The sequence below is a fragment of the Penaeus monodon genome, chromosome 7, assembly GCF_015228065.2.
Source record: "Penaeus monodon isolate SGIC_2016 chromosome 7, NSTDA_Pmon_1, whole genome shotgun sequence".
NCBI lineage: Eukaryota > Metazoa > Arthropoda > Malacostraca > Decapoda > Penaeidae > Penaeus > Penaeus monodon.
In genome coordinates this window covers 40980844-41004678 of record NC_051392.1, presented here as the reverse complement: position 1 = coordinate 41004678, position 23835 = coordinate 40980844, and the positions used below count along the sequence as shown (strand labels likewise).

The following is a 23835-nucleotide window of genomic DNA, read 5'->3' as shown; positions in this document are numbered from 1 at the left end:
CTGTCCTTTGCTTCTCTCCTCTCCCCTCTACCCAAGTTGTCTCTACATCTTCCCCAATATCCCTTGCCCCCTACTGCTCAATTTCCCACCTCTACCCCCTTATCTTTCAGTCAAACTCTTTTACTAATCTACATCCAGATACTCTTATCTCTACCACTTCCTAGTAATACCCTTCCTCCTCCTCGCCTTACCTACTGCACCAGACCAAGCTCTGAGGGACATCGAAATTTCTTAAACATGATCCAACACTCCTCTCCCTCGTCCACCCTCCAGACGCTCTACTCCCATTCCCTGTACAGCCAAAGTAACTGCCAAGATCCATCCCCATCTTCCTCGTGTTTCCCTTATCCCTATTCCTTTCACTCCCTCCCAACCGACCAAATCCTCCTCTCTCCGCCTGCACCCCCACCTCGTTCCCCCACTATCCCTAGCACTCCCTCCCGGAGGTTCACGTCACTCCTACTTGCCCCGGATACTTCCCCTCCTGATGTTCCTCCTGATACTTCACTTTCTTCCCCTGGTCGCCGGGTTCTTCTCCTGCTCTTCGATATCCTCTTCCACCCTTATTAACCTTTGATTACTTCATAATGGCTCTCCTGCACTGGAGTATTCGAGGCTTCCATTCTCACAGACCTGATCGTCGTCATCTCCTATCTTCCTTTAACCTATCCTTTGTCTGTCTCCAAGAGACCTTAATTACACATCTTCCAGTATAAATTCCCAATTACCATCTTGTTTCATCCCCTCAACCTCTTCCTGTCCCCTCTACCTGTCCATCAGAAAACACCTTATGCTATACTTCCTCCCTTTTAACCATTGTCCCTTGCACAGCTCTTCGCAGCTTTCTTCGCAGCCTGATCACAATTGTTTCGGTTTACTTACCCCCTTCCCTCTCCATTGACTTTATAACCTTTGAAACTTTACTTTCAAACGCCAAAAAACTTTCCTGATAGTTGGGGATTTTCACAGTCCGCACACTCCTTGGGGGTGATTCCACCATTACTTCCTGAGGCCGTTCATTCGAATGTTTTTTTTTCTTTCTTTCTTTCTTTTATTTTATTTTCTTATACTGACCTTGTCTTTCTTAACTCGGACCGCCCCATCCACTTTGACATACATACCCAATCCTTTTCGTGCCGTGATTTTTCCCTCTGCTCCACCCCTTCCCTCCAACTAGACCAGGGGTCTCCGAAGTTGGGCTATCCGAGTGATCGATCAATCAAGTATTCCATGAAGGGGTCAGTGTTCTAAAAAGTGGGGACCCTTGATAGAGGCTCTCATTGGTCAGATCTGCTGGACCACTTTCCTTGTTGTGCTCACTTTCCTATTCTTCTTTTTCCTATTTCGTATGCCATTCCCCAAACCTCCCGACCGTATGCGTTCCATGGTGGAACTGTGAATGCACCAAAGCGCTTCGGTTGATGTGCAGCATGGATTGTTATTGCTACAAGCGAGACACCACCAGCCACATACCAGCCCTTATCACATTTACACCTGCTTCTGCAGTCTGATGTCGGATCCATAAATTGTCAAGGAAACATCCCCCTTATCCTGCCCCCGTCCTCAAATAACTGCTATATCCTCAACTCTGATCCTTTCTAAGTTGCTACTGAGTTGCCTATTTCAGTCAGGTCAGAAGTGGCTCTCACCTTTCCCCCCACTTCTCTTCCATAAAAAATCAACCAAAGAACGCACTCCCATCCTCCCATATATGCAATTTACTAGAAAGAATGCTTAACCTCCTCTTAATGTGGTACCTTGAATCCCATAGCCTTCTCTCTTCTTCCCAGTTTGGATTCCCCCGATCCCCTTGCTCATTTCGAAACATATTACATCTGTATTTGCACGCCAAGTTTCTGTATTAACCGTTTTCTTTGACTTCGAAAAGACGTATGATACCATATGTCGATGCCACATTCTTCAGCAATTACCCTCTCATGACATACGAAGAAACATGAGTGTGGCCTTTAAGTCTTTCTTTCTGATCGCACTTTTCGTGTCAAATTTGCCTCTTCATCTTCTTTTCCTTAATTAATTCGAGTGTCCCACAAAGCAGTGTGCTCAACACCACTTTATTCCTTCGTGCTGTAAATGGTTTAGTTTTCTCGATCACGTATAGGTCCCCAACTTTCACTTTCTTTATATGATGCTCCACTCCAGTGGAGAATCATATAAAGATTACCTATTTACTCAAGTATGAGTAGAGAGGTAATGTCTATGGAATTAGTGAGATCCTAGTTGCATACTCCTTTTAGTGGGTTGTGTGGCATGGTTGGTTTATCACTGGGCTCCGGATTCATATCCTGAGTGGCCTAGGTTCGAGTCCTGGTCAGGGATGGTTGTTATTTAACAATTTTGCATGTTTTGTCAAAAATCCCTGGTGATATTTACTGGTAAATAACGGTACTTGTCATTCAACCATTAACTACAATTCAATTAGTTTAACTGGGTGTTATGTCGTCCAAAACCATTTTTGCAATAAGCATTATAATTAATGTATTTTGACCGATGGTTAATTATTAATGGATTTTAAAAAACGCAAATAATTGTGCTAGATATGAAAGGCCCTATACAATATTGGAAAGTACAGTAGCGAAAAGGGTAAAGAGGGGGATTAATGTGCCAATTATTACACGTCAAAAGTCGTTCAGCATATTAGGATAGTAAAGAATTAAAATGGTAAAGAGGGGTGAGGGTAAAGAGAGTGAGGAAATGGGGCAAGGCAGGGATTAATAAAAGGGGCACATTAGATGGAGGATGGGTTATGGTTAGAAAGTTTTGAATGGCCTCGAGAGTTTCTGAGAGACACTTTGTTGAGGTAGAAACATCTTAGGGAAAAGAGGGAGGTGCAGATCGAAGGACAGCACTGGAGTAGGAATCAAGAGAAAAACCTCGTCGGCGTGCTTCCTGCCTGGCTTCACACAGTGAGGCCAGTTTGAATCTGAGGACTGCTACATCAGACTCGAACTTGTAGATATGGCAGCCCCTGTAAAATGCTTTAGCAGAGCCACCGCACTTAGCACATGTGCGTGATTGTGCAGGGCAGTTTGAATGAGCATGGCCAGGTTGGGTACAGAGAGGGCAGCGGGTTAAAGAGCATCTGTGGCGGGGTGGCGAATACGCTAACAGTTCTGATATTGCGGGGGGAGGGATCGATATGGTTGGACAGGATAGGACTCTCCACCAATGGAAGATGTGTGGAAATGAAAGAGTGACATTACACAGGGAACATGGGGGCGGGTCAGAACGTGACATTAGATGGGAGTGTGTTAGACGGGTGTGGCCAATACGTTCTGGATCTTACAGACAAGGGGGTTGGTCGAGTGCATTGACTTTTTGAGAGTTAATGAGTTACAGGAGTCAGTAAAACAGTGAAAGAGGAAGAAAGGAGTGAGTATATGTGTTTTAAGGCAAAAAGTAGTGCGTGCAGTTCTGTAGTAAGGACACTGGATTCAGGAGGGAGGGGATATTTGAAAGTGCGAGTTGGGAGGGTTACTGCGAAATCAGCACTGGAGGTGGATTTGGAGCCATCAGTGTAAATATGAATACTGGAGGAATGGATGGAGACATGGTCAAGGAAATGGGTGAGAGGGACGGGGGGGGGGGAGGTCATTTGGTGGAAACCAGAGGAGCAAATACAGGGATAAGATATAAGCCATGGAGGGACAGAATGGACAGAAAACAGAAGAGGTCGGAGATGGGGAAAAGGGGAATGGGAGAGGAGGGTATCCATGCAAATGGAAAAAGGAGTAGGTAAACGTGGAGAAGAAACAAAAGTAGGAAGCAGGGATCGTTTGGTGAGGGAAAGTTGGTGGAATCGAGTATAGCATCAGAGAGAGAGAAGGGTAAGACGTCGAGAGAGAGATGGCATGCCCAATTCTCAACTGGAGAGGAACGGAAGGCGCCTAGGGGTAAGCGAAAACCACAGTGGTGGATTGTAATAAGATGAGCAAGGAGGGAGATTGAGGCATAGTAGATACGGCGAGAGTGGAGAGGATCAAGGTAACTTGAAGATGGAGGAGGGTTTTGCGATCTGAGCCCCAGGATATATGGGACAGAGTTTGTAAGGTTCGGAGGCGGCGGCGAGCTTTTTCTGTAATGTAAAATATATGGTCTCGCTAGACAATGTGGAATAAAAAATAACGCCAAGGAATTTGCCAGAGGAACGGTATTGGAGAAGAGTGGAGGTTGGGGACCTACATGTGCACGAGAGAAAAGATTTGGACGTAGAAAAGAGGAAGCCATGGTTAGTGGCCCAAAAAGATGATGATATTGCAGACTGAAGGAATTGGCGGAGATTTGGTATGGGTTTGCCAAAGACGAAGATGGTTAAATCATGAACATATAGTGATAATTGGGCTCCTGGTGGTAAAATTGAGAAAATGTCATTAAAGGCACGAATGAATAAAGTGGTGCTGCGCATACTGCCTAGTGGGACGCCTTTGAACTGAGGAAAATATGATGTGGAAGAGGCAATTTTAACCTGGGAGGTACCACTGGAGACGAAAGACTTTATAAAGACACCCACGTTGCCGTGTAGGAAGGACAAATGTTAGAGAATATGAAACCGCCATGTGGTATCAGATGATTTTTCTAGGTCAAGGAATATGGCTAATACGGATTCCTGGCGCGCAAATGCAGATGTAATATGTCTCGAAATGAGCAAAGGGGTCAGCTGTACTTCGGGCACGGCGGAAACCAAACTGGGAAGGAGAGAAGATTGTGAATTTCAAGATACCCCATTATGTGGAAGTTAACCATTCGCTCTAGTTATTTGCATTAGCAACCAGTAAAGCGATGGGGCGGTAATCTTGAGGGAGGGTACCTGATTTATTGAGTTTCAAAAAGGGGAGGGTAAGAGCTTCTCGCCAATGAGAAGGAAAATTTCCTGACGTCCATATGGGGTTGAAAATAGTTAATAGGAAGGATAGAGAGGAAGACTGAAGGTGTCGGAGCATACGGTAGTGAATACCGTCAGGCCCTTCATGAGTGTTGCGGCATGACTGTAGGCAGCATTGAGTTCCAAGGAAGAAAAGGAGCATTATAGGACTCAGCAGAGGATAGGGTAAAGATGATGGGGGTGCGTTCCTGATTATCTTAATAGAAGAGAAGTATGGAGAAAGGTGAGAACCACTACTGACCTGGCTGAAATAGTCACCTACTTCATTAGCGAATTGGAGAGGATCAGAGATGATAGTATCTCGAAGATGGAGAACGGGGGGCTGGATGGTGGGGGGGAGGGGGGTTGCATGATAGTTTATGAAGCCGGCCCCAAACAGCAGAGATAGATGTAGAAGATGTAATTGAGGAAACATAATTTCGCCAGCTATTTGCTTTACAGTTCTGGGTTGTACAACGAAGACAGGCGGATGCTAACTGTTCCTGGGTGCTCGTTTTAAGTGAAGCACTTTGATGCAATCGGAATTCCACCATGGAATAAATTTGGAGATATAAGGTCTTGAGGTTCAAGGAATGGCTGTATAGGCAGCTCTTAGGACTGTAACTGTGAAAAATTGTATCATTTCTGAAATGGACGAGAAGAGGGATGGAGGGGTAGGTAGAGAGTGAAGTGAAAGTACGCCAGTCAGCTCTATCAAAGCACCAGCGTAGGGGTTAGTTCGTTCATTCGTTTGAGATTTGCGAAGTTCTGGCTTCGCCTGGGCCTTCATACATATGCCCGGCCTGTGTCAGCCATTTATGGCTGTCTCATTTTATTTTCTGACACTCTATGCTTACCGTGGTGGCTGGATTGCCACTAGGCGCTCCCGCCACCATGATGTAAGCATGCGGCATAATCTCATTACCAGCCCGGCGGACCCTTTCTCAGAAGTTATGTGTGCTCACAATTCTGTAAGTAATGTACCAACGTGGCGTTTGGCTCACCACAGTGCATTCAACACTGAGTACCATCTGGCCGAGGGGGAGGATCTCATTTTCTCTCTGTGAAGCTGCAGGAGGAAGGCAGGAACTGTGGCATTACACTTCTGCCTTAAGATTTTTCAGCTCGGTTTTATGATCTTGGGATTTGGGGCATACCCTGCTAATGTCGGCTAGTCTGTCAGCAAGCTCTTTCCCTCTGATGCCTATGTGGCTAGGGACCCAGTTTTTGGTTATTCTTCTACCCTGAGCAAGAATCCTCTGTGCTATTGTGAGGACACTGGTCAGGAGGTAGATGGTGTCTTTGGGTGAGCTTTGCTATAGACAGTCAGTGGCTGCCCTGGAGTCTGTATGTATGACCACATGTCCTTCCCTCAGGGACGCGCGGGCTAGGGCTCCCATGATCGCAACGCCTCTGCCTGTAGCGAGGAGGCGCTGTCTGTTACCCTCATGGATTGTGTGGCATCCTTTGCTGTAAAGCCGGCGCCTACAGTGTGGTTTAGTGTGATCCATCCGTTCTACCACCCGGAGGAGTGATGGCTGCAATGACCCTCTCAGTTTCTGCCTTAGACTAGGCATGGTGCACTGATTCTTTCTTCTTGACAAGCTCATAACAGAGAACTCGATCAAGGTTTGTGCCTACGACTGAAATAAAGTCAGGGTGGGAGGAGTCCATGCCCTTGGCAAGTAGTTGTTCTTTGAGCTGATAGCGTATCAACACCCTGGCTGTGTGAGACAGTCAGGAGTTGTTTGCAAACAGTTTGTGGTGTTGTTCTAGGTGTCTGAGTATTTTTTGTTCATGTTTGTGTTCCTGGGAGTTTGGATGACCTTTGAAAGGAACTGGGCTGCCATTAGATCAATTCCAGGGGGAGAAGGTTTGCCTCCATGATGAGGTTGAGGGCCTTCGTCCACCTTGGGGCACCCAGAATTATCCTGTCTCCAATTTTTCTCTTAATCTCGGCTTTGCACCAACTGGGGAGACAGAAGCATAGCCCGCAATGGGACGGATGGCATGTACATAGAATGATCTTTGTACTTTATGTCTAGCTCCTATGTATCTCCCAGACATTGCTCTCATGACAGACAGTCTTGCTTTGATTCGGTCAACCAAGTACAGGACCTCCTTTTTAAAGGAGAGGGTCCGGTCAATCATAACCCCAAAGGAATTGGAAGACCTGGACCCATTCCCAGTCCATTCCCTGGATTCTCAGACTTGTACCTTGAACATTTAGTCTCAGAGCCATGGCTTTGGATTTGGCTACAAAGATCTTTAGTCCTGTCCTACAGCATTCCTCAGATACAAGGTCCAGACAGCGCTGGGCTTTACTTAGGCAGTGTGCTCTAGTGGAGATGATTGCAGATCGTCTGCATAGGAAATTATCTTGTACCCCACTGGGGCTGTATGTTGAGGATGCAGGACATTAGGGTGTTGAAAAGGGCTGGACTGAGGACCCCACCCTGCGGTGTTCCATTTTCTAGCGGTATATGCTGTGATAGGTGACCTTGGAATCTGACTTTGGCTGTTCTGTTCCTGAAATAGTCACCTATCCAAGCCAAGAGCTATTCCCTTTTGGATCAGGGTCTCCTGAATAGCAAGACGACTTGCTAATTCAAAAGCCTTCTCCAGGTCTAGGAATACTACCACAAAAGTGACAGTGCTGATTGTGCTTAAGAGCGTGGCTATGCTGTGTGCTGTGCTCATGCCCCTTGTGAACCCATGGAGGTGTTCATGTGGGGTTCCCATTTTCCATTGGAGTCGGTTTAGTACCATTCTCTCGGCCTTCTTTCCCTGGCTCTTTGGTTTTGGGGTGGGAACTATGATAGCCCTCTTCCAGCTCTGGGGTAGAGTGGAAGTTTCCCAGGACTTGTTGATGAGTTGCAGGAATGCAAGCTCACCTGCCAGTCCTAGGTGAGAAATGATGGGGTACGAGATCCCATCAGAACCCAGGGCTGTGCAAGAACTGTTTTTGTAGGTTTGTCTTTGTTCCCTCAGAGAGAAGATAACATCTGAGTTATCGGGTTCGGCTGCCCTTTCTCTGATATAAGCTTCGGAAATGTTTTCTACACATGTTCACTCGGTGGTTGACTTCCTTAATCTCGTCATTAAAGTACCAGGTGTCTTTATATCTCCAGGACCATGGTTGAGTTTTAGGTATAGTCTGTGAGGCTGCCTGATTTATGGCACTGACAAGTCTGGCTCCAAGCACTTCCCCGTTTTCACTTGGGGGTTCATTGCTTCTAAGACAGTGGGCCAAGGCATTTTGAAAGGCTTGTCAGTTGGCCTTGTCCGTTTTCCATCTCGGATTTGCTTGTGGCATTTGTGCTGGGCCAGCATCCATCAGGGTGCCATAATGGTCACTTGTGACAGTCTCACCAACACACCATCTGATTATCTCCACCAGAGCCGCAGTGGCCAAGGTGAGGTCTAGGACCCCTTCTTTGACATGCGTTGGCTCCTGGCTATTGAGAAGAGTGATCTCGGGGAAAGTCTCAAGCACATTGGCTATGTGATGGCCTGCCGCATCCGGTGCCCTCCAGGGAGTCAGGATGGGGTGGTGTGCATTGAAGTCTCCCCCTATGATCACTCGGTCTTGTGCTGCAATAGCACAGACCTGGCAGATGTCTAAGTTCCTTCAGCTTGGCTTGCTGTACACACTGTATAGCTTGAGAGGCGCCCCCAGTCAGGTGAACCTCAACAGCAAGAGATTCAACATCCACTCCACAATGCGGTGCATCGACTATTGCGGAGAAAAGTATTGCTGCTCTAACCAGGGTGATCAAACCTATTTTGCCAGCTATGCTTGGCAGCATGAAGACATGATACCCCGAGAAGCGAATGGTCCCTTCTATTAATGTCTCCTGCAGCATGACAACGTCAATGTTCCTTGATCGCACTATTGCGTGCATTCTTTGTATTGAAGTCACAGATGTTCCACTGTAGTATGCTTAAATTGTGTGTCATGATGTTACTTGGTGTAACGTCTTTATATTCGTTTTCAGAGTCAGTTGTGTCGGAGTCTAACAACTCCATTGCGAAGTCCTCGCTGGTTAAGGGATCTTCATCTATTATTGTCAGGCTACCCGTGGGTCCACTGGGAGGTGGAGAGCCTTTGGTAACTTTGACTTTTGCGAGTTTGGCTTTTCTCACTTCAGGCTTTGTCTGTGTATCTTTTCTCTTTGCTGACTTTACCTGAGTAAGGTCAGCTTGCTCTTGGCACTGGCTGCACAGATTCAGCCTGTTCTGGCTCTGCCTGTGAGGGCGTGGCCAGGGTTGGGGTGGGGAGGGGAGTCTCATCCTGGGGTGAGGGTGGGGCTGCTTTGGCTCTGTTCAGCTTCCTCCCTTTGAGGACTGCGACAGTCTGGGTCATTGGCGTCGTGGCGACCGTGACTGCCTTCTCCGTCTCCTCGCTGGACCTCCCCAAAGCTGTTGCTACTGCGGTGAATACAGCAGTCAACAGGAGAGTCATATCTTTCTCATCGTCTCTTGGGGAGGATTTTGCAGTGCTCTTTGAACCTTTATTCCTGTGGTTCTTTTCTGCAATTTGGAAATGGTGGGAAACTCCCTTTTATTGGAGATATCCAGTGTTGGCTGTGGAGGGGTTTCCTTCCTCTTAGGAGGTCGGGAAGTCTTTTCTCTTTTCTTCTGTCCCCAGACATGGGTGCTTGGGGGAGCGCAAGAACAAAGTCTGGTCGCTTTTTAGCAACCTCTTGTCGCCTGAGGGCCGCCTCTTTCCTGGCAGAGCAAGCCAGGCTCCAGACATGCTGCCCCTCGGCACAGTTGGGACATTAGGCTTTTGTGTCCATTCGGCCTACCTTGTGGGCCTTGAGGCACACCTCGGTGTTGTGTGCCTTGCTACAGACACCACATTTAGGTTCAGCCTTGCAGCAAGTATCCTTGGCACTTAAAGTACTGAAGTGCTTAGGCTGTAGGAGCCCCAGTTGCCCAGATCAAGGGTAGTGATTGGGGCTCCTTTTTTAATGTCATCAAGACTTGCCTGGTTGGGCTCTTCCTTTTCGACATTCGGGAAGCGTCCACAATCTCTGGGTGTGATGTGATCGTATCCACAGCATACGAAAGTGAAAAGCCAAGTAGCACCATCTTGACTCGCCTATCGTCGGGATTCAGTGGCGAGAGACATTCCTCCCATCATTAAGCTCCTTGGTTTCCTGCTGGAAATTCAGGGTAGCTTGGTCTTTGGGCATAATAATCATGCCCTGGTCTCTGGCAACCCGGATTGTCAACAGGATTTTTCGCTGCATCTCCAGTGCTCTTACCAGTTGGTAGGCATTGGCGAAGCCTTCAAATTTAGAAGGAACCTTAAACTGTGGGAAACGCCTAGGGGGTCCAGACTCTCCCTCAGCGTCTGTCTCCGGCCTGGGTCGTTTCGGGCCGCCCTTTCGGCTTAAATTTTGGGAGCAGCAGCTGTTTCGGCTGGTTCAGCTTGGTCAGGGAAGACGTCTGAGGGTTACTCAGAGGTCTCCCTGATTTGCTTGCTGGCGTGGAGAGGCCAGCATGAGAGTCCATCTGCTGGACAATCTCATGGACACACATGTTTTGGGCTGTTCATTTTAGCAGCAGGTCTCATAGAGTCAACCAGTGCTTTGCATTTTCTCTTGCCACTAGAAGCCATATTGGTTTCAGAGTGACTGCCGTAGTCTGGGCCTGGCACGGTTCATCATCATTTGTATCTCTTTGTTGTGAGGGGGTTAGAAATGCTTTCCATAAAATAAGCAGTTATTTCACCCTCTCACGCCCCCACCCACCATCGAGTCCAACAAGGGGAAGCTGTATGTTAGAACTAATGTCTAACAGCTACAGGGGTGGTGAGAGGATATACGCAGCTAATGGCCGTTGTACCGCCACTCACGGGACCGGTGAGAGTACCAACAGCATTGACTGCTTGATCCTAGCCTCCCGAAGGAGACCAGCTGATTGATCTGACCGGGCCAAGATCAGACCACCCGTCTTGCTGGAACAAGGGACCAAAGAAGCTTGTTGCTAGCCGCAGGGCGTACTCATGCACGGCATCGCAAAACCTCCAGGATTCCCGTCTCCATTGCGTACACGGATGCCACGCACGGCAAACACGTGGGTAGATGTAAACCCCTGGGGAGAGACCAGGGGGGATGCCCTTCCACCTACAATATAAGCATCATTGTTTGGAACCCTTTCTTCCTCCCTCTAATACAGCCACCCAAAGGCTGTATCAGAGGGAGATCTGGTCCTGCTTCTCGAAGTGGTGCAGGGGGGGGGGGGGGTAGGAAGTGGTACATATGAAGTAGGAGAAAGAAGAACTTTAAGGAAAGTGGTCTAGAAATGACCAATTGAAATCTAAATGGAAAGAATGGGAGCAAGAGAGAGGTCATTGCACGAAAAAGATTGCGTGCATATGTCAAAGTGTGGGGCGATCTGCATTAAGAATAAGGTCAGTTGTGGAGAGGAAGCGTTCTAGGAATCGGCCACAGGAGTTGGTAATAGAATCATCCCAAAGTGCGATGGCAGTTAAAATCACCAACTCAGGGAAAGGTGGCTGGAGTTGGGAAATTAGATTTTCAAAGGCAACAAAGTCAATGAAGCAGGAAGGGAAGAAGTAGACTGAAATAACTGATCCAGCGGCAAAGAAAGATGCCAATAACTGTGCAAGGGACAGTGGTAAGGGCGAAAGGGAGGTATGACATTAGGTGCATTCTGATGGATAAGTATAGACGAGACTTAAAGGGAGTGTGAAGAGGAAACAGAATAGTAATTGGGAATAGTAATTGGGAAGTAGGATGTATAAGAAAAGTATCTTGGAGGCAGATAATGGATGGGTTATAAGAAGAAAAGATATGATGAAGGTCAGCTCTGTGAGAACAGAAATGGCGATTATTCCAATGTAGGAGAGCTGTACTTTAGTTGATCTATGAGTGATAACGGTTATAGTACGTGTTGGAGAATTTGAAGGGGAAGGAGCTAGGGGGTGAGATAAAGAATGAGAGTGGGGAGGTGGTGTAGTATCAGGAGGTGGAGCATATGGGGAAGGGCATACTTGTAACATAAGGGATTCACGTGTGTATCCAGGAGGGAGTGGAAGGGATAGAGGGGATGGAGGGAGAGTTATGTAGGTGGGCTGGAGCTGGGGGGGGGAGGGCTGTGTTGGGAGGGAGTAGGAGGGAGTGTAGGGGGAATATGAGTAGGAGGAGGATGCATAATAGCAGTCACTTTGAGTGAAGAGGGAGAGTGAGTTGTGGAATATGTGGGTGGATGAGGGGTTTCAGTGTCAGTTTGGGATCGAGAAGATAGTTTTGTACATCTTCAAGTGTTTCTGTATAGGAGTTACTTGGGGAGTTTTGTGAGACAAAGGTTTTCTTATAAGGGGGGGGGGGGGGGTAGAGGAGACTAGTGTCTGAGTACAGGCAAAGGTAAGAGAAAAACCTCGTCGAAGTGCTCGCTGTCTGGCTTCCCAGAGTGGGACCAAGTCTCAGACTCAAACTTGTTGGTGTGGCAGGCCTTATAAAATACATTATGGAAGCTACCACAGCTGGCAGATGTGTGATTGTGCAGAGCACTTTGATCAAGTATGACCAGGTTGGGCACATAGAGGGCATCGGGCTGTGAAACGGCAGTGTTTGGCAGGATATCCTAAGCGACAACAATTTTGAAACTGATGGGGAGGAGACTGATATGGTCGGACAGAGGATGATTCTCCACCAATATAAACATTAAAGGGAAAAGCATGTCCATGGTAAGTAAATTTGGCAATGGTGGGGATCTTGCGATGACCTTTAGGAGGAATGGAGTAACACTGTACTGATATCACATCATAGTCTGTGAGGTGGCGAGTAAGTCTTCTCCACAATCTGACCAATTCTTTTATGAATAGGGCAGTTTGCTGGAGAGATAAAGACAGTTCCGGCACAAGTATTAAGGGTTGGATGAGGTTCTGTAGGAATGGGGTTGACAGACAGATAAGTTAGAGCTGATAATGCTATAGCTTGGTTTTCAGGTGTAGCTGTGATGAGACAAGAATAATTGAAAAGAGACTTAGCCTACTAGTGTTTGGATGGTAGGACAGGGATGTGTAGAAGAGGAAGTAGTGTTTTGGGAAGTATTATTACAGAGAGATGGACAGTAAGGCTGTAAAGTAGTAATAAAGGAGGATAGGGTGATTGATGAAGAAGGTTTTGGGGGTTGAGGTGAAGTTGAAAATGGGCGAATAGGAATGTTTCCTGGAGATTGAGTGTTGACTCGGGTGGATAATGTATTAGTAGGCACTAAGGAGGGGGTAATAGTTGCAGTGTTTAGAGTCGTGGTCAAAGAAGAGCCTGGGGTTGGGGAACTGGGAGCTATTTGATGAAGGAGCAAGCCTCAATGCCCCTAACAAGGATATAACATCTTCATTATTGACCATAGTAAGCCTAGTATGTTGGGGAGGGAAACAGTCCACCCCTCAGGCCGTTCAGGACTGTCACAAAGTCAGCCTCTCATCCTTTCAGCATGGCTCTCACACCTTAGGAACTTGATAGTAGAAGGGTTAGAGAAGGGAGAAAAACAAAAAAGAAGGAGGGGAAAAAGACTGAAAATTATTTGAGTTGGAGGTTGAAGCCCAAAGCAGGAGATCCCCAGCATTGGGTCCCAGTTGTCACCTCCAAAGCCCCACCACACAACAAGCAATGGGTTGGGGAGGAGGGGTTGAAGATGAGAAGGAAAAAGAGAAGAGGGAGAAAAAATACTGTACAAAATTGGTTAAGCCAAGGCCCACGACATGGGAGATCCCCAACAATGGGCCTCATTCTCTGTCTCCCCAGGTCCCATACAACAGCAACAGACAGGGGACTGGGATTTATTTTAGCCAAGAATTACCATTCTAGCTGTTGTTTCATGGATGAAACACTGTTACTGTAAACATTACAACACATATTCCAATTAAACAGAGAGAAGAAAACGACTAAAGAATCTGCTAAAAATGAAAATCATAAAAAAATCTATAACCAACGTGTTCCTTTATTTGTGGGCATCATATTACAAAAATAAAAGTAACAATGATAGATAAATTCATTTTGGGAAATACAGCATATGACAATGTATCTCAAAAGATGGACCTGCGGCATTGGAACTGTCCTTCAGCACAATTATATATCGATTAGTTTAGTGTTTATGAATGTTCTAATATTAGGCAATAATCTTCAAATTTTAATTTTATTATAATTTACACTTCACAAATTTACAATATAGTTATTTTTTTTTTTTTTACAAAGGACGTTTATTCAGTAAAGTGTAAACTCTGATTTAAAAGTAATGGAACAGTTCCATCTTTGTATTTCTTTGTAACTCCTAGAGAAATGAAGAGTAATGTACAATGCAATTCATTACAAAAATAAAATAAGAAATATATACAAGCAGCACTACAAAACTTCAAGGCCTGGACAAATGAGTTGGTGTAAACCCCCCTTACACATGTCTTAATAAATCAATGAAACTAATCCCATGCTTCAGTTTGATGTATTAGATGGGCAAAATCCATGTGAAACAAAGTAACTTAGGAATGCATACAAGGAAAAATTGAGTATAAATAGAAAAAATTATTTTAACTCTTGCTCAGAACTTATGATCCCATGTACCAAATTACATAAATATGTCAATAATTCCAATGGTAGCACTTGGAAACAGCTTAGTGGGATATAACTTTCTTATACTCCAATTTTCTTGTCTGTAAGTCATCTAAAAATGAGCTGCACCAATATAAAATTCATCTATAACAGTCATAAAATCATACCAAAGAGCATGAACACGAAATGAGAGATTCTGGGACTATCCTGGTAGTTTATTTATTTATAGGTCAAACTATTAAGGTTTCCATGAAATGTATTCATCTAATATACTATCAATATTGAGCAGATTAAGAAAAGAGTTTGGACAAGAAATTTTCAGTATAGCATATCATACCATTTCAGTACCAGTAAAGGAAAATTACATACAAAAAAGTTAATTTGTGACAAGTTAATTTGTGACAAGTTAATCTGATTCATATGTCAAGGATTGCTAAAACCCTTGCAAGAAAAAAACTGTAATATAAGCATTAAATTGCATAATTACGTTTCTTTCAGTCATGCAGAAAGAAAGAGATGACAAGTTACATACAAAAACAGTGTGCAACTTGCACTTCATAGACCTTCAAAAGAATATCAAAATCCAAACAAAGGTTGTAAATAATTCCAAGTTCCTCTGGAGACATATCAAACAAGTTTAGTTCATCACAGCATTTAAAATTATTATCACATTTTTTTCATGATGTCTCCACTCTACATATTACTTTCCCCTAAAAACTCTACAACTTTTACCTCTACTGCATATCACCCTGAATACTTCCTTACTGAAAATCTAGGAACTACTTAACAACAAAACAACAACCTTAAGGCACTAACAGTTATCCCCAACAAGCCTTCTAGTTCATATATTCATTTTCTATCTGAAATCTTGTCATTCACCCTGGAAGATAAAAATATGTATGAAACACTCAGTATGAATCTAGACAAAGTGTCAACAAGCATAATTGTCAACAGGATTATGCTCTACATAGTTGATACTTCAGCGAGGTTTGCTTTGGGGGGCTTCAAAGGCATTGAGAAGAGGTACATTGGCTGTCGCACATTGAAATAGTACTTGTAATAGGTGTGCTCTGCTGTGAAACCTCTCTTGTAATACAACTCACGTGCCTGAAAGCATAAAAAACATTAAATTATCAAGAATTCAACTGAGTTAAATACTTATCATGTGTTTCTATCAGAGACAATTTTTTTTTTTAATGAAATCAAGATTTCCTAGGTTTACAGGTAATATATAGACATAAATGCACAAAATATGACTAATCAAAAATTATGCATGTAAAAATGATTGCATTTAACAAAATATAATGACTGTAACTTTAATTCAGTTATATCTCAGATGACTATAGTAAAAGAAATGATATGTATTCACACTAGTCCAAATAATAAACAATGAATTATGCATGACAATACTGATGACAGCTACTAAAGAACATCATATGAAAATGAATATGGGATATGTAACAGATGATCAATGATACTAATGATGATACTGGTGAGTGTCAATAACAGAAATTAAATGGCACCGACCGGAACAGTAACAAAAACAATGAAAACGAAAAATCCAACCACACCTTATAGTGGCACTCCGTTGTGATGAGTTCAATGCCCTCGTGGCACCTCTCTGTGCAGAACTGGATGGCCTGCTCCAGGAGTTGCATGGCAATTCCCCTGCGTCTGTAAGCCTTCCTCACTGCCATGCGTCTCAGCCATGCTCTGCAGCAAAAGAAATGTACCTGAACATTTCTCTATATCACAAAAAAGTAAATGGACCATTATGTTGCACTATTGCATTTGTATACTTTATCTGTGTATTTTTGAAGACATTGCCCCTTGAGCAGCTAAAAAGTGAAAACTGTTCCTGAACAGACAAGCTTCAACAAATTCAGAAAAAAGTATATATTAACCCATTCCCGACGGGTGGCATGTACGCACATGCCATGGCATGGCGGGACTATCTGTCGGGGGCATGTATGTACATGCCATGGTGTATGTATGGACATGCCATGAGTTATTTTTTGTTACTTTCACCGCAAAATATCATTTTTCTGCCAATGATAGTGTAAAAAAAAAAAAATTACAAAATAAAATAAATAAATTAATAATAATAATAATAATAATAATAATGCAACAAACCGACGATTTCAACTCCATGATGCTGCACACTGCTTATTTTATTCAGACTATAGATTGAATAATGATCAACTATGAAGTCTATATAACAACAAAAATACCCTTCAGTCTTGATTTATCAGGAAGTTTGGCAAGTAGAGACTTTAGAAAATAATGAAAACTGAAAATACAACATATGCTCTTAGTATTACGAAGAAACGGCAAGGGATGCTGGTATTTGGCATGAGTGGTTGCGCATGCTCAAAAGCTGACACTTATATCTAAAAAAAAAAAGAAAGAAAGAAAGAAAGAAAGAAAGAAGAAGAAAGAAAGACTGAAAGAAAAGATCAACTACTGTGCATAAAAAAAACATTATCTGAGATGTAAACAAATTAGAGGAAGAAAGAAGTTTCCCTCATGATTACCTGAGTCCTCCTCGCTGAGACTTGGTGATGGCAACCGTCCCAACCAGATGCTTCCTGAAGCCATCCATGTTTATATTTCTCACATGGAATTCTTCTTCAGTAAGAAAATGATATTCAATCTGCAAAAACAATTGTTAGAATTCTATATTCACATCTGAAGTGAAAAGCAGGATTTGGAACTTGTGGTCTCATTTTTTATCAAAATTATTTGTGCATTTATGGGTTTTCTTGCCATATCTGATGCAATAGATACAGTGTGATAAAAAGAAAACTAGGGACAATATGTTTAACCAAATGATTTGTTATATCTGCCATTTTTATTTAAATTCTTTTCTTAAAAAAAAGAAACACTAGTACAAACAGCCTTAACACAAAAGAAATTTGAGCAACAGACTATACCTTTTTAGTTTTGTTAACAAGGGAATCGAGTTCATTGGCCTCACTGACTTCCAACACTTCAGCAACCCAGAATCCAGTGTCAGGATCTTCCATATATGTTCTCTGTATGTTGTTCAGATCTTCATGGAGTTCCATAGCCTGTGAAGAACATCAGTGAGATTTTTAAGAGCAGAAAAAATTTTCTTTGGCTTTTTATCATTTACGTCTGAATGCATATACTTAACCCCCCCCCCCCACACACACACACAAAAAAAAAAAACAAGCAGGCAAACACAGACACAGACAAACACACTTGTGCACAACTTGATTTCCAGTCTTTCAACCTCCCTCTCTATTTAAACACAAAACCTAATCAGTGATCAAATCCTGAAGAGGCACTCACCTTGAATAAATGAGCCGACCAAATCACACCGTATATCACACCCACTGCAACTGGTATGCCGAACAGGCAGAAATAGAAGGGTACCCCCAGTCCAATGAAAGCGAATGCAATAACCAGGAGAGCAACCTGAAAGTAAACCAAGGATCTGAGATAAACAATGTGATACCTACATTTCTATATAAAATAAAAGGTATGGTTTTAAAGTTGAGGAGGAGGAGGAGGAGGAGGAGGAGGAGGAGGAGGAGGAGGAGGAGGAGGAGGAGGAGGAGGAGGAGGAGGAGGAGGAGGAGGAGGAGGAGGAGGAGGAGGAGGAGGAGGAGGAGGAGGAGGAGAGGAGGAGGAAGAAGAGAGGGAGGAAGAGATGAGATGAGATGAAGAGAAATATATAATAAATCATTGGAAAAAAAATAAAAAACTAAATAAACACTAACATAAAAAAAAAACATGAAAATTAAAATGGAATGAAACAATGAAAAAAAAAATATATTATTTATAAAATATAATGATGGCAACAAAGATAAAAATAAAAAAAACATTATTATGACCAATAATAATAATAACAATAATTAATAATCATAATAATAATAATAATAACAGCAAGAACAGCAACAACAATAGTAATGGTGACAGAAATAGAGAAAGTGATAGTAGTAGGAATAGTAAAAATAATAACAATAACAATAACAACAATATTAATATTATTATCATTATGGCAATTGTATTACTATTATTAATAATAAAAGTAAAAACAACACTAATAATAAAATAAATGATGATAACAATTAAAAACAAGTAAATAAATCAAGCACTAATACTAACAGGCTTATATTTATATATGAATAACATACTACTACTAATACTTATAAAAAAACAGCAATAAAACAACAACAAAATTATTAAAATTACCTGATAATTATGAAATAAAGTGAATAAAAAATCAATCTGAACTTCTACCCTTTAACAGAAATATCAAAATGACCTTAGAATTCGCTTTTTTTCTAGACTCAACAAGGAACAGAACAAAAGGAGATAACTAATTCTGATACTGCTTTCGGCATCTGATTAAACAATACATGTCTATGTGTCTGTTGACGTCCTCTTCCTTGATGTTTCTTGCTTGTTAATGAATGTAGACACAGGAGTATTCACCATCTCGTGTTCTATGATGTTTTGAATGCAATCGTTATTTGTCAGCAACAGATTAAGTAGTAAGTATTCCCAACATTCCCAAAACAGCCTTCAATACAGTATTTTTTTTAAATGGTATTAGCGATGTTTGATTCCTCTTGAAACTGGCTGCGAACTAACGCAAGAAAACTTACAATCTCAAGTTTGTCGAATAGCAGTCATTGTGAAGCAATTGCTGTGACTTTATCATCTGGATAAGAGAGAAGCAGAAGAGGAACTGGAAGAGGAAGAGGAAGAGGAACACAAGGAGGAAGGGAAAAAAGAAGAGAAGAAAAAGAAGCAGAAGTAGAAGAGGAAATAAAAGAAGTGGAAGAGGAAGAAGAGAGAGAAGAGAAAGACAATAAAGCATAAGGAAGAGTAATCTCTACTGCAACCTCCACATTTGGGCAAATCTTACAAAATTCACATCTGCCAGTGAAAATATTGGCACCTATTGGAGCTTTGGCAAAGTCCATCAACACCAAGCTTTTACTCTGAACAATTGAATGAACCGTAATACATAAGCAAGACAAATAACCTTTGAATTACAATTGAGAAGCTAAAAAAAACACCCTATGCATTCAATAAGACCTAATAAAGAATCCAACCATACATTACCTGTGGGAAGACCTCCGACATGACAGCGGACCAGAAGAAATCCCCAACTGTCTCCATTGTGGCCTCTGTCATTATATCTCTAATGGTGTTCTCGTCTCCTTTTCTGTAGGGCCGTATAATGCATATCGGTGCCGAGTCTCCCGCCATGCTGTTAACGATACAGGGCGAGAAGAGGGAAACTGCAGTGGACTCCCCGGTGGCACTCCCCCGGCCGCTCTCTGGAACGCGTTGGCGGAGGTGCGATGAGCTTCTTTCACAAAGGAGGATGTGTGAGTTGTTTCTTATCTTAAAAAAAAAGAAAGTAATAATAATAAGTGAATAATAAAACCTCCTGGCATTTGTTACTTATAAACGGAATTATAGAATGGCTACATGTATAGTACGGTTTCTTGTGTAGAATGAGATTTTAATATTTCAAAGTGGGAGTTTGCTGAATGCATGGTACTGTATTGTAATGGAGTTCAATTCACAAGAATGAAACATGGATGTTGCAATCCCTTGCCTATTTCGCCTGTACATCCGCTAATTCATGTAGCTTCGTTTTAATTTCCTTATGCTTGCCACATTAATTATAATATGGAGAACATAATATTTGATAGCGTGGCACCAGTGCCATCAATTAATGTTAGTTACCGCTAATATCATTTCAGTTTCACCACCATTAATGTTACTCTGACGGACAGGTGTCATAACCCGATCGCTGTTGCTGATGGCTGCTAATTCTCTCTATACCATACAGAACTTCAGGATAGAAGGGCTGGAAGAATTTCCTTGTAGATGCACTCCATTTATTAATTTTAAGACATGATCACTATTGGCCATTTAATCATTTATTGTTAGTGTTACTTCGTGAAACATTTGGTTCTTTGAAGAGGAAAATAAAGTGTCATGAAAAACTGAATATTAAGTGCAACAAGATATTGAAAAATTTAGTTCGTGTGGAGTCGAAAAACATAGTGTAATCTGGCTTACAGATAATGGTAATGCATTTTTTATGCATCCTGAATTGCAGCTGTGGAAGATGAGGCCTATGAACAGAGACGTTCACGGCAGCCACCATCACGTGATCACCTCCTGCCCCCCGAGAAGTGGGTATGGGAAGGGAGGCGGAGTCGGTAAACACGAAAATTGCATCCCATCCCTCACTCCTTCGCTTGTCGCGCATATATACTAGATCATGACTCGAGAGAATAGAGAATGAAAGTCAGCATGGGTTGAGCGACGGCGACAGGGAGGAACGGGACCAGAGGTGACGTTGAAATCCATAGAATGCATTTTCAGACTTCAAATGCAACATTTAATGGGATATTGAATGCCACTGTAAGCTGCTTGGAAACCGCCAGATAGGGATATCAAAAATACCGGAGAACAAAATAAACCCAAGATGAAGAGTTAGGAAGAGAAGTCGGCACGTCCCCATCATGCCTCATACGCAGAGAGTGAGAGTGAGAGAGAGAGAGAGAGAGAGAAGAGAGAGAGAGGGAGAGAGTGAGAGAGAGAGAGAGAGAGAAGGAGAGAGAGAGAGAGAGAGAGAGAGAGAGTGAGTAAGGGGGTGGGAAAGAGAGAGAGAGAGAGAGAGAGAGAGAGAGGAGAAGGGAGGAAGAGAGAGAGAGAGAGAAGGGGGAAAGAGAGAGAGAGAGAGGGAGAGAGAGAGAGAAGAGAGAGAGGAGAGGGAGAGAGAGGAGAGAGAGAGAGAGAGAGAGAGAGGGTGGTGGGATAGCAAAAGGATGGGGGGAGGGAGGTAGGTACGGAGAGAAGGAGAGAGAGCATAGAATTGAAAAGCGAGCGACGAAGTATAGCATGTTCAAAGTGAGTGATCCTTTCCGAATCGGTCTTCCATATCACCTTGCAAATTTCCTTCGCCAGATGGGGCGCAGTGAACCCAGCCTGAACCACAGAGGAGAGCCCGCTTCCCCTTTGCAGGAAGCAAGTTTTGGTTCTTTGTGATGGACAAATGGCCTATTCCAGGAACTATGTTCAGGCCACAAACCCTGGGGGAGGGGCATAGAAGACCAAGGCATGGCAGGTCCAAACAAATGGAGGGCCAGCTTCAGAGGTCCAGAATGCTGATCTCGTTGTCATGGCAACGGATAACATGGCTCGATAGGGAGGGTTGTTTCACAAACATTGGAAAGGAAAGGAAGGCCAGTAAGTTGTGGAAGACCGCATAGAAAGAATACCAGAAGAGCTCTAGAGATATGGAGTCCAGAGAACCGTATCAAAAGTTCCACATATGAAGTTGTAAAGACCACTGCAGAGAAGGGGGTGAGGGCACTATCGGAGCAGGTCTTCGAGCCATGCTTAGGGCACCCACCAGGAGCAAGCTATAGCACTTGACCCTGAAAGACCCTTAACAGTCAAACAACCCACAAGGTGGTGGTCGTTAGAGGGGGAGGCGACGGTAAATGCTCTCCCTTATGTCTAGTTGACTCTGTAGTGACCTGTTTTTATTATCTCTCTCGCCTCACATACCAGAAAAGCCATACAGTAACTCCACTGTCTTCAACCGACTCCAACAGGTCTACAGCTGTGACAAGGACAAAGTGACTTTAGAACTCGCTAATTATACCCTTATTGCTTATAATGCCCATGCAGTTATTCTGATGTCTTTGTGTACAATTATGTCTTGTTATACTCAAATTGTTCGTTAGAAAATGTTTATTCTGAATCACTAAGTATGTTATCCCTATCATTATCGATAGTCAAATGTCTCTATATTTTATGGATACTTAGCATTTTTGTCTCCTTATCATGAAGCTTTTTAGTCTTGTAAACACCATAACTCTCTTCTTACATGCAACTGTATAGAAGGTACCCTTGATCCTTCGCTATGAAACCACCATGTGACCATATTTATCGGAATTTGTGTTCATTCAAATTCTTTCATGTTTTCCATTATGAAATGTTTCTAAACAATATTTGTTCATAGAAATTTCTGGGCAGTCGAAACAGACCACTCGCGGAAGCGGGCCGGACAGAACGCCGCTCCTTCCTGGGCGCCTCTGCCTTGCCTGTCCTCTGTACGCCAGCTACTTACCCTCACAGAAACAAACTTAAGAACCAGCGACAACTTTAACTCTCTACACCTCTAGCGCCAAACATCAGTACAATCCAAGAGGAACACATTTCTCACATATATATTACAAAATTAAATCATCCAGACCGCCATCCAGTGTCACCTCTGTCTATAACAGAACCTGGCAACCCGTGGGAGGAGGCAAAGACGTGTCCACCTGGGTATCCCAAGCTGTGACAACAGGTCCATGAACATGAGCTATGGTTAGAGCCTAATCCACTGAGCAGGTAAAGCACCCTGGTCCTCACTCAGTAGAATCAGGTTCTTGGAAGTCCTGAGAAGGGCGGGAATGTGCTATGTACTAGTATCTTGTTTGGTGATGCAATGACCTGTCATCGTGGTGTGAGAGAGATCGATGGTTGTCCTTCCTTGTAGGGAAGGATCTCTGAAGAGAGAGAGCAAGGCCACATAGAACTGCTCCATCAACGATCAGAGGCAGGATGGTCGGTCACTCCGGGGGAGGAAAACACAAAGGAGATCCCTCAGGCAATGCAGGAAAGCGACCTGTAAGTTGCAGTCGAACCCAAATACTGTACGACCTGCAAAGAGGAACCCAAATGAATTTTCCATAATATAGAAGCAAAAAGTCCTTGGCGTCTAACTGGGCCACTGTCTCTGGAGACATATCCTACATGAGGTCTCAAGTGGAACATGAGATTATGGGGACCTGAAGGGACTCGGGGAGTAAGCCCATTGATTCACCCAATTGTAAAGTTTGACGCACCATCTCCTTGCACTCTCTCGTGAATATTTGACAAGCAAACAGTCATCCAAGTTAATCAGTAGCTGAATATTCAGGTGTGTCAGACGGGACTGAACAGGGTGTAGTTTGGGGAATGTTGAACTTGGACTAGCGGGGGGGGGGGGGAGGTGGAAGAATAATCAGCTTTGATCCTCCTTGGGGTACTTTGGACTGGACTAATATGAGGGGACTAGTAATCCATCCACAGTCATCCTTCCATTTCTTCGACGTCTGGAGCTTACTGGTGTGAGAAAATAGACTGGAATTGATAGAGCTTGCACGAAAACACTGTCACTATGAGGTACTCGCGAATTATGAAGTTTACCCCCCCCCCCATCCAAGGTCCAGTTTGCCCCCTCTCCTTAGGGCCAATAGGCTATTTTTGTGACTAAATTACACTTATATATAACTGGTTATAGCTTAAAAGCGGCAGCAGAACAGCAGATACAAA

At 43.4% G+C, this 23835-nt stretch overlaps 1 protein-coding gene across 1 annotated transcript; it reads right to left on the bottom strand.

Annotated features, from left to right (window-relative positions):
• Window positions 1–13841: 13841 nt before the first annotated feature.
• LOC119575335 lies at window positions 13842–19815 on the bottom strand. Its single transcript, XM_037922888.1, has 6 exons — window positions 19567–19815; window positions 17782–17907; window positions 17400–17537; window positions 17001–17119; window positions 16038–16179; window positions 13842–15573 (listed from the first exon to the last, which is right to left on the bottom strand). Exons 1-6 carry the CDS (start codon window positions 19711–19713, stop codon window positions 15430–15432), a joined length of 816 nt encoding a protein of 271 aa, XP_037778816.1. The 5' UTR covers window positions 19714–19815; the 3' UTR covers window positions 13842–15429.
• Window positions 19816–23835: the final 4020 nt, after the last annotated feature.

Bases quoted from the DNA above. Each gene is read 5' to 3' on its own strand.
- LOC119575335 (XM_037922888.1), bottom strand. From the start codon at position 19,713: ATGGCGGGAGACTCGGCACCGATATGCATTATACGGCCCTACAGAAAA. The intron at 17,538-17,781 runs GTGAGTGCCTCT...TGTTCTTCACAG, and splicing joins GGTCGGCTCATTTATTCAAG to GCTATGGAACTCCATGAAGA. The intron at 17,120-17,399 runs GTATAGTCTGTT...TTGTTTTTGCAG, and splicing joins TTGTTAACAAAACTAAAAAG to ATTGAATATCATTTTCTTAC.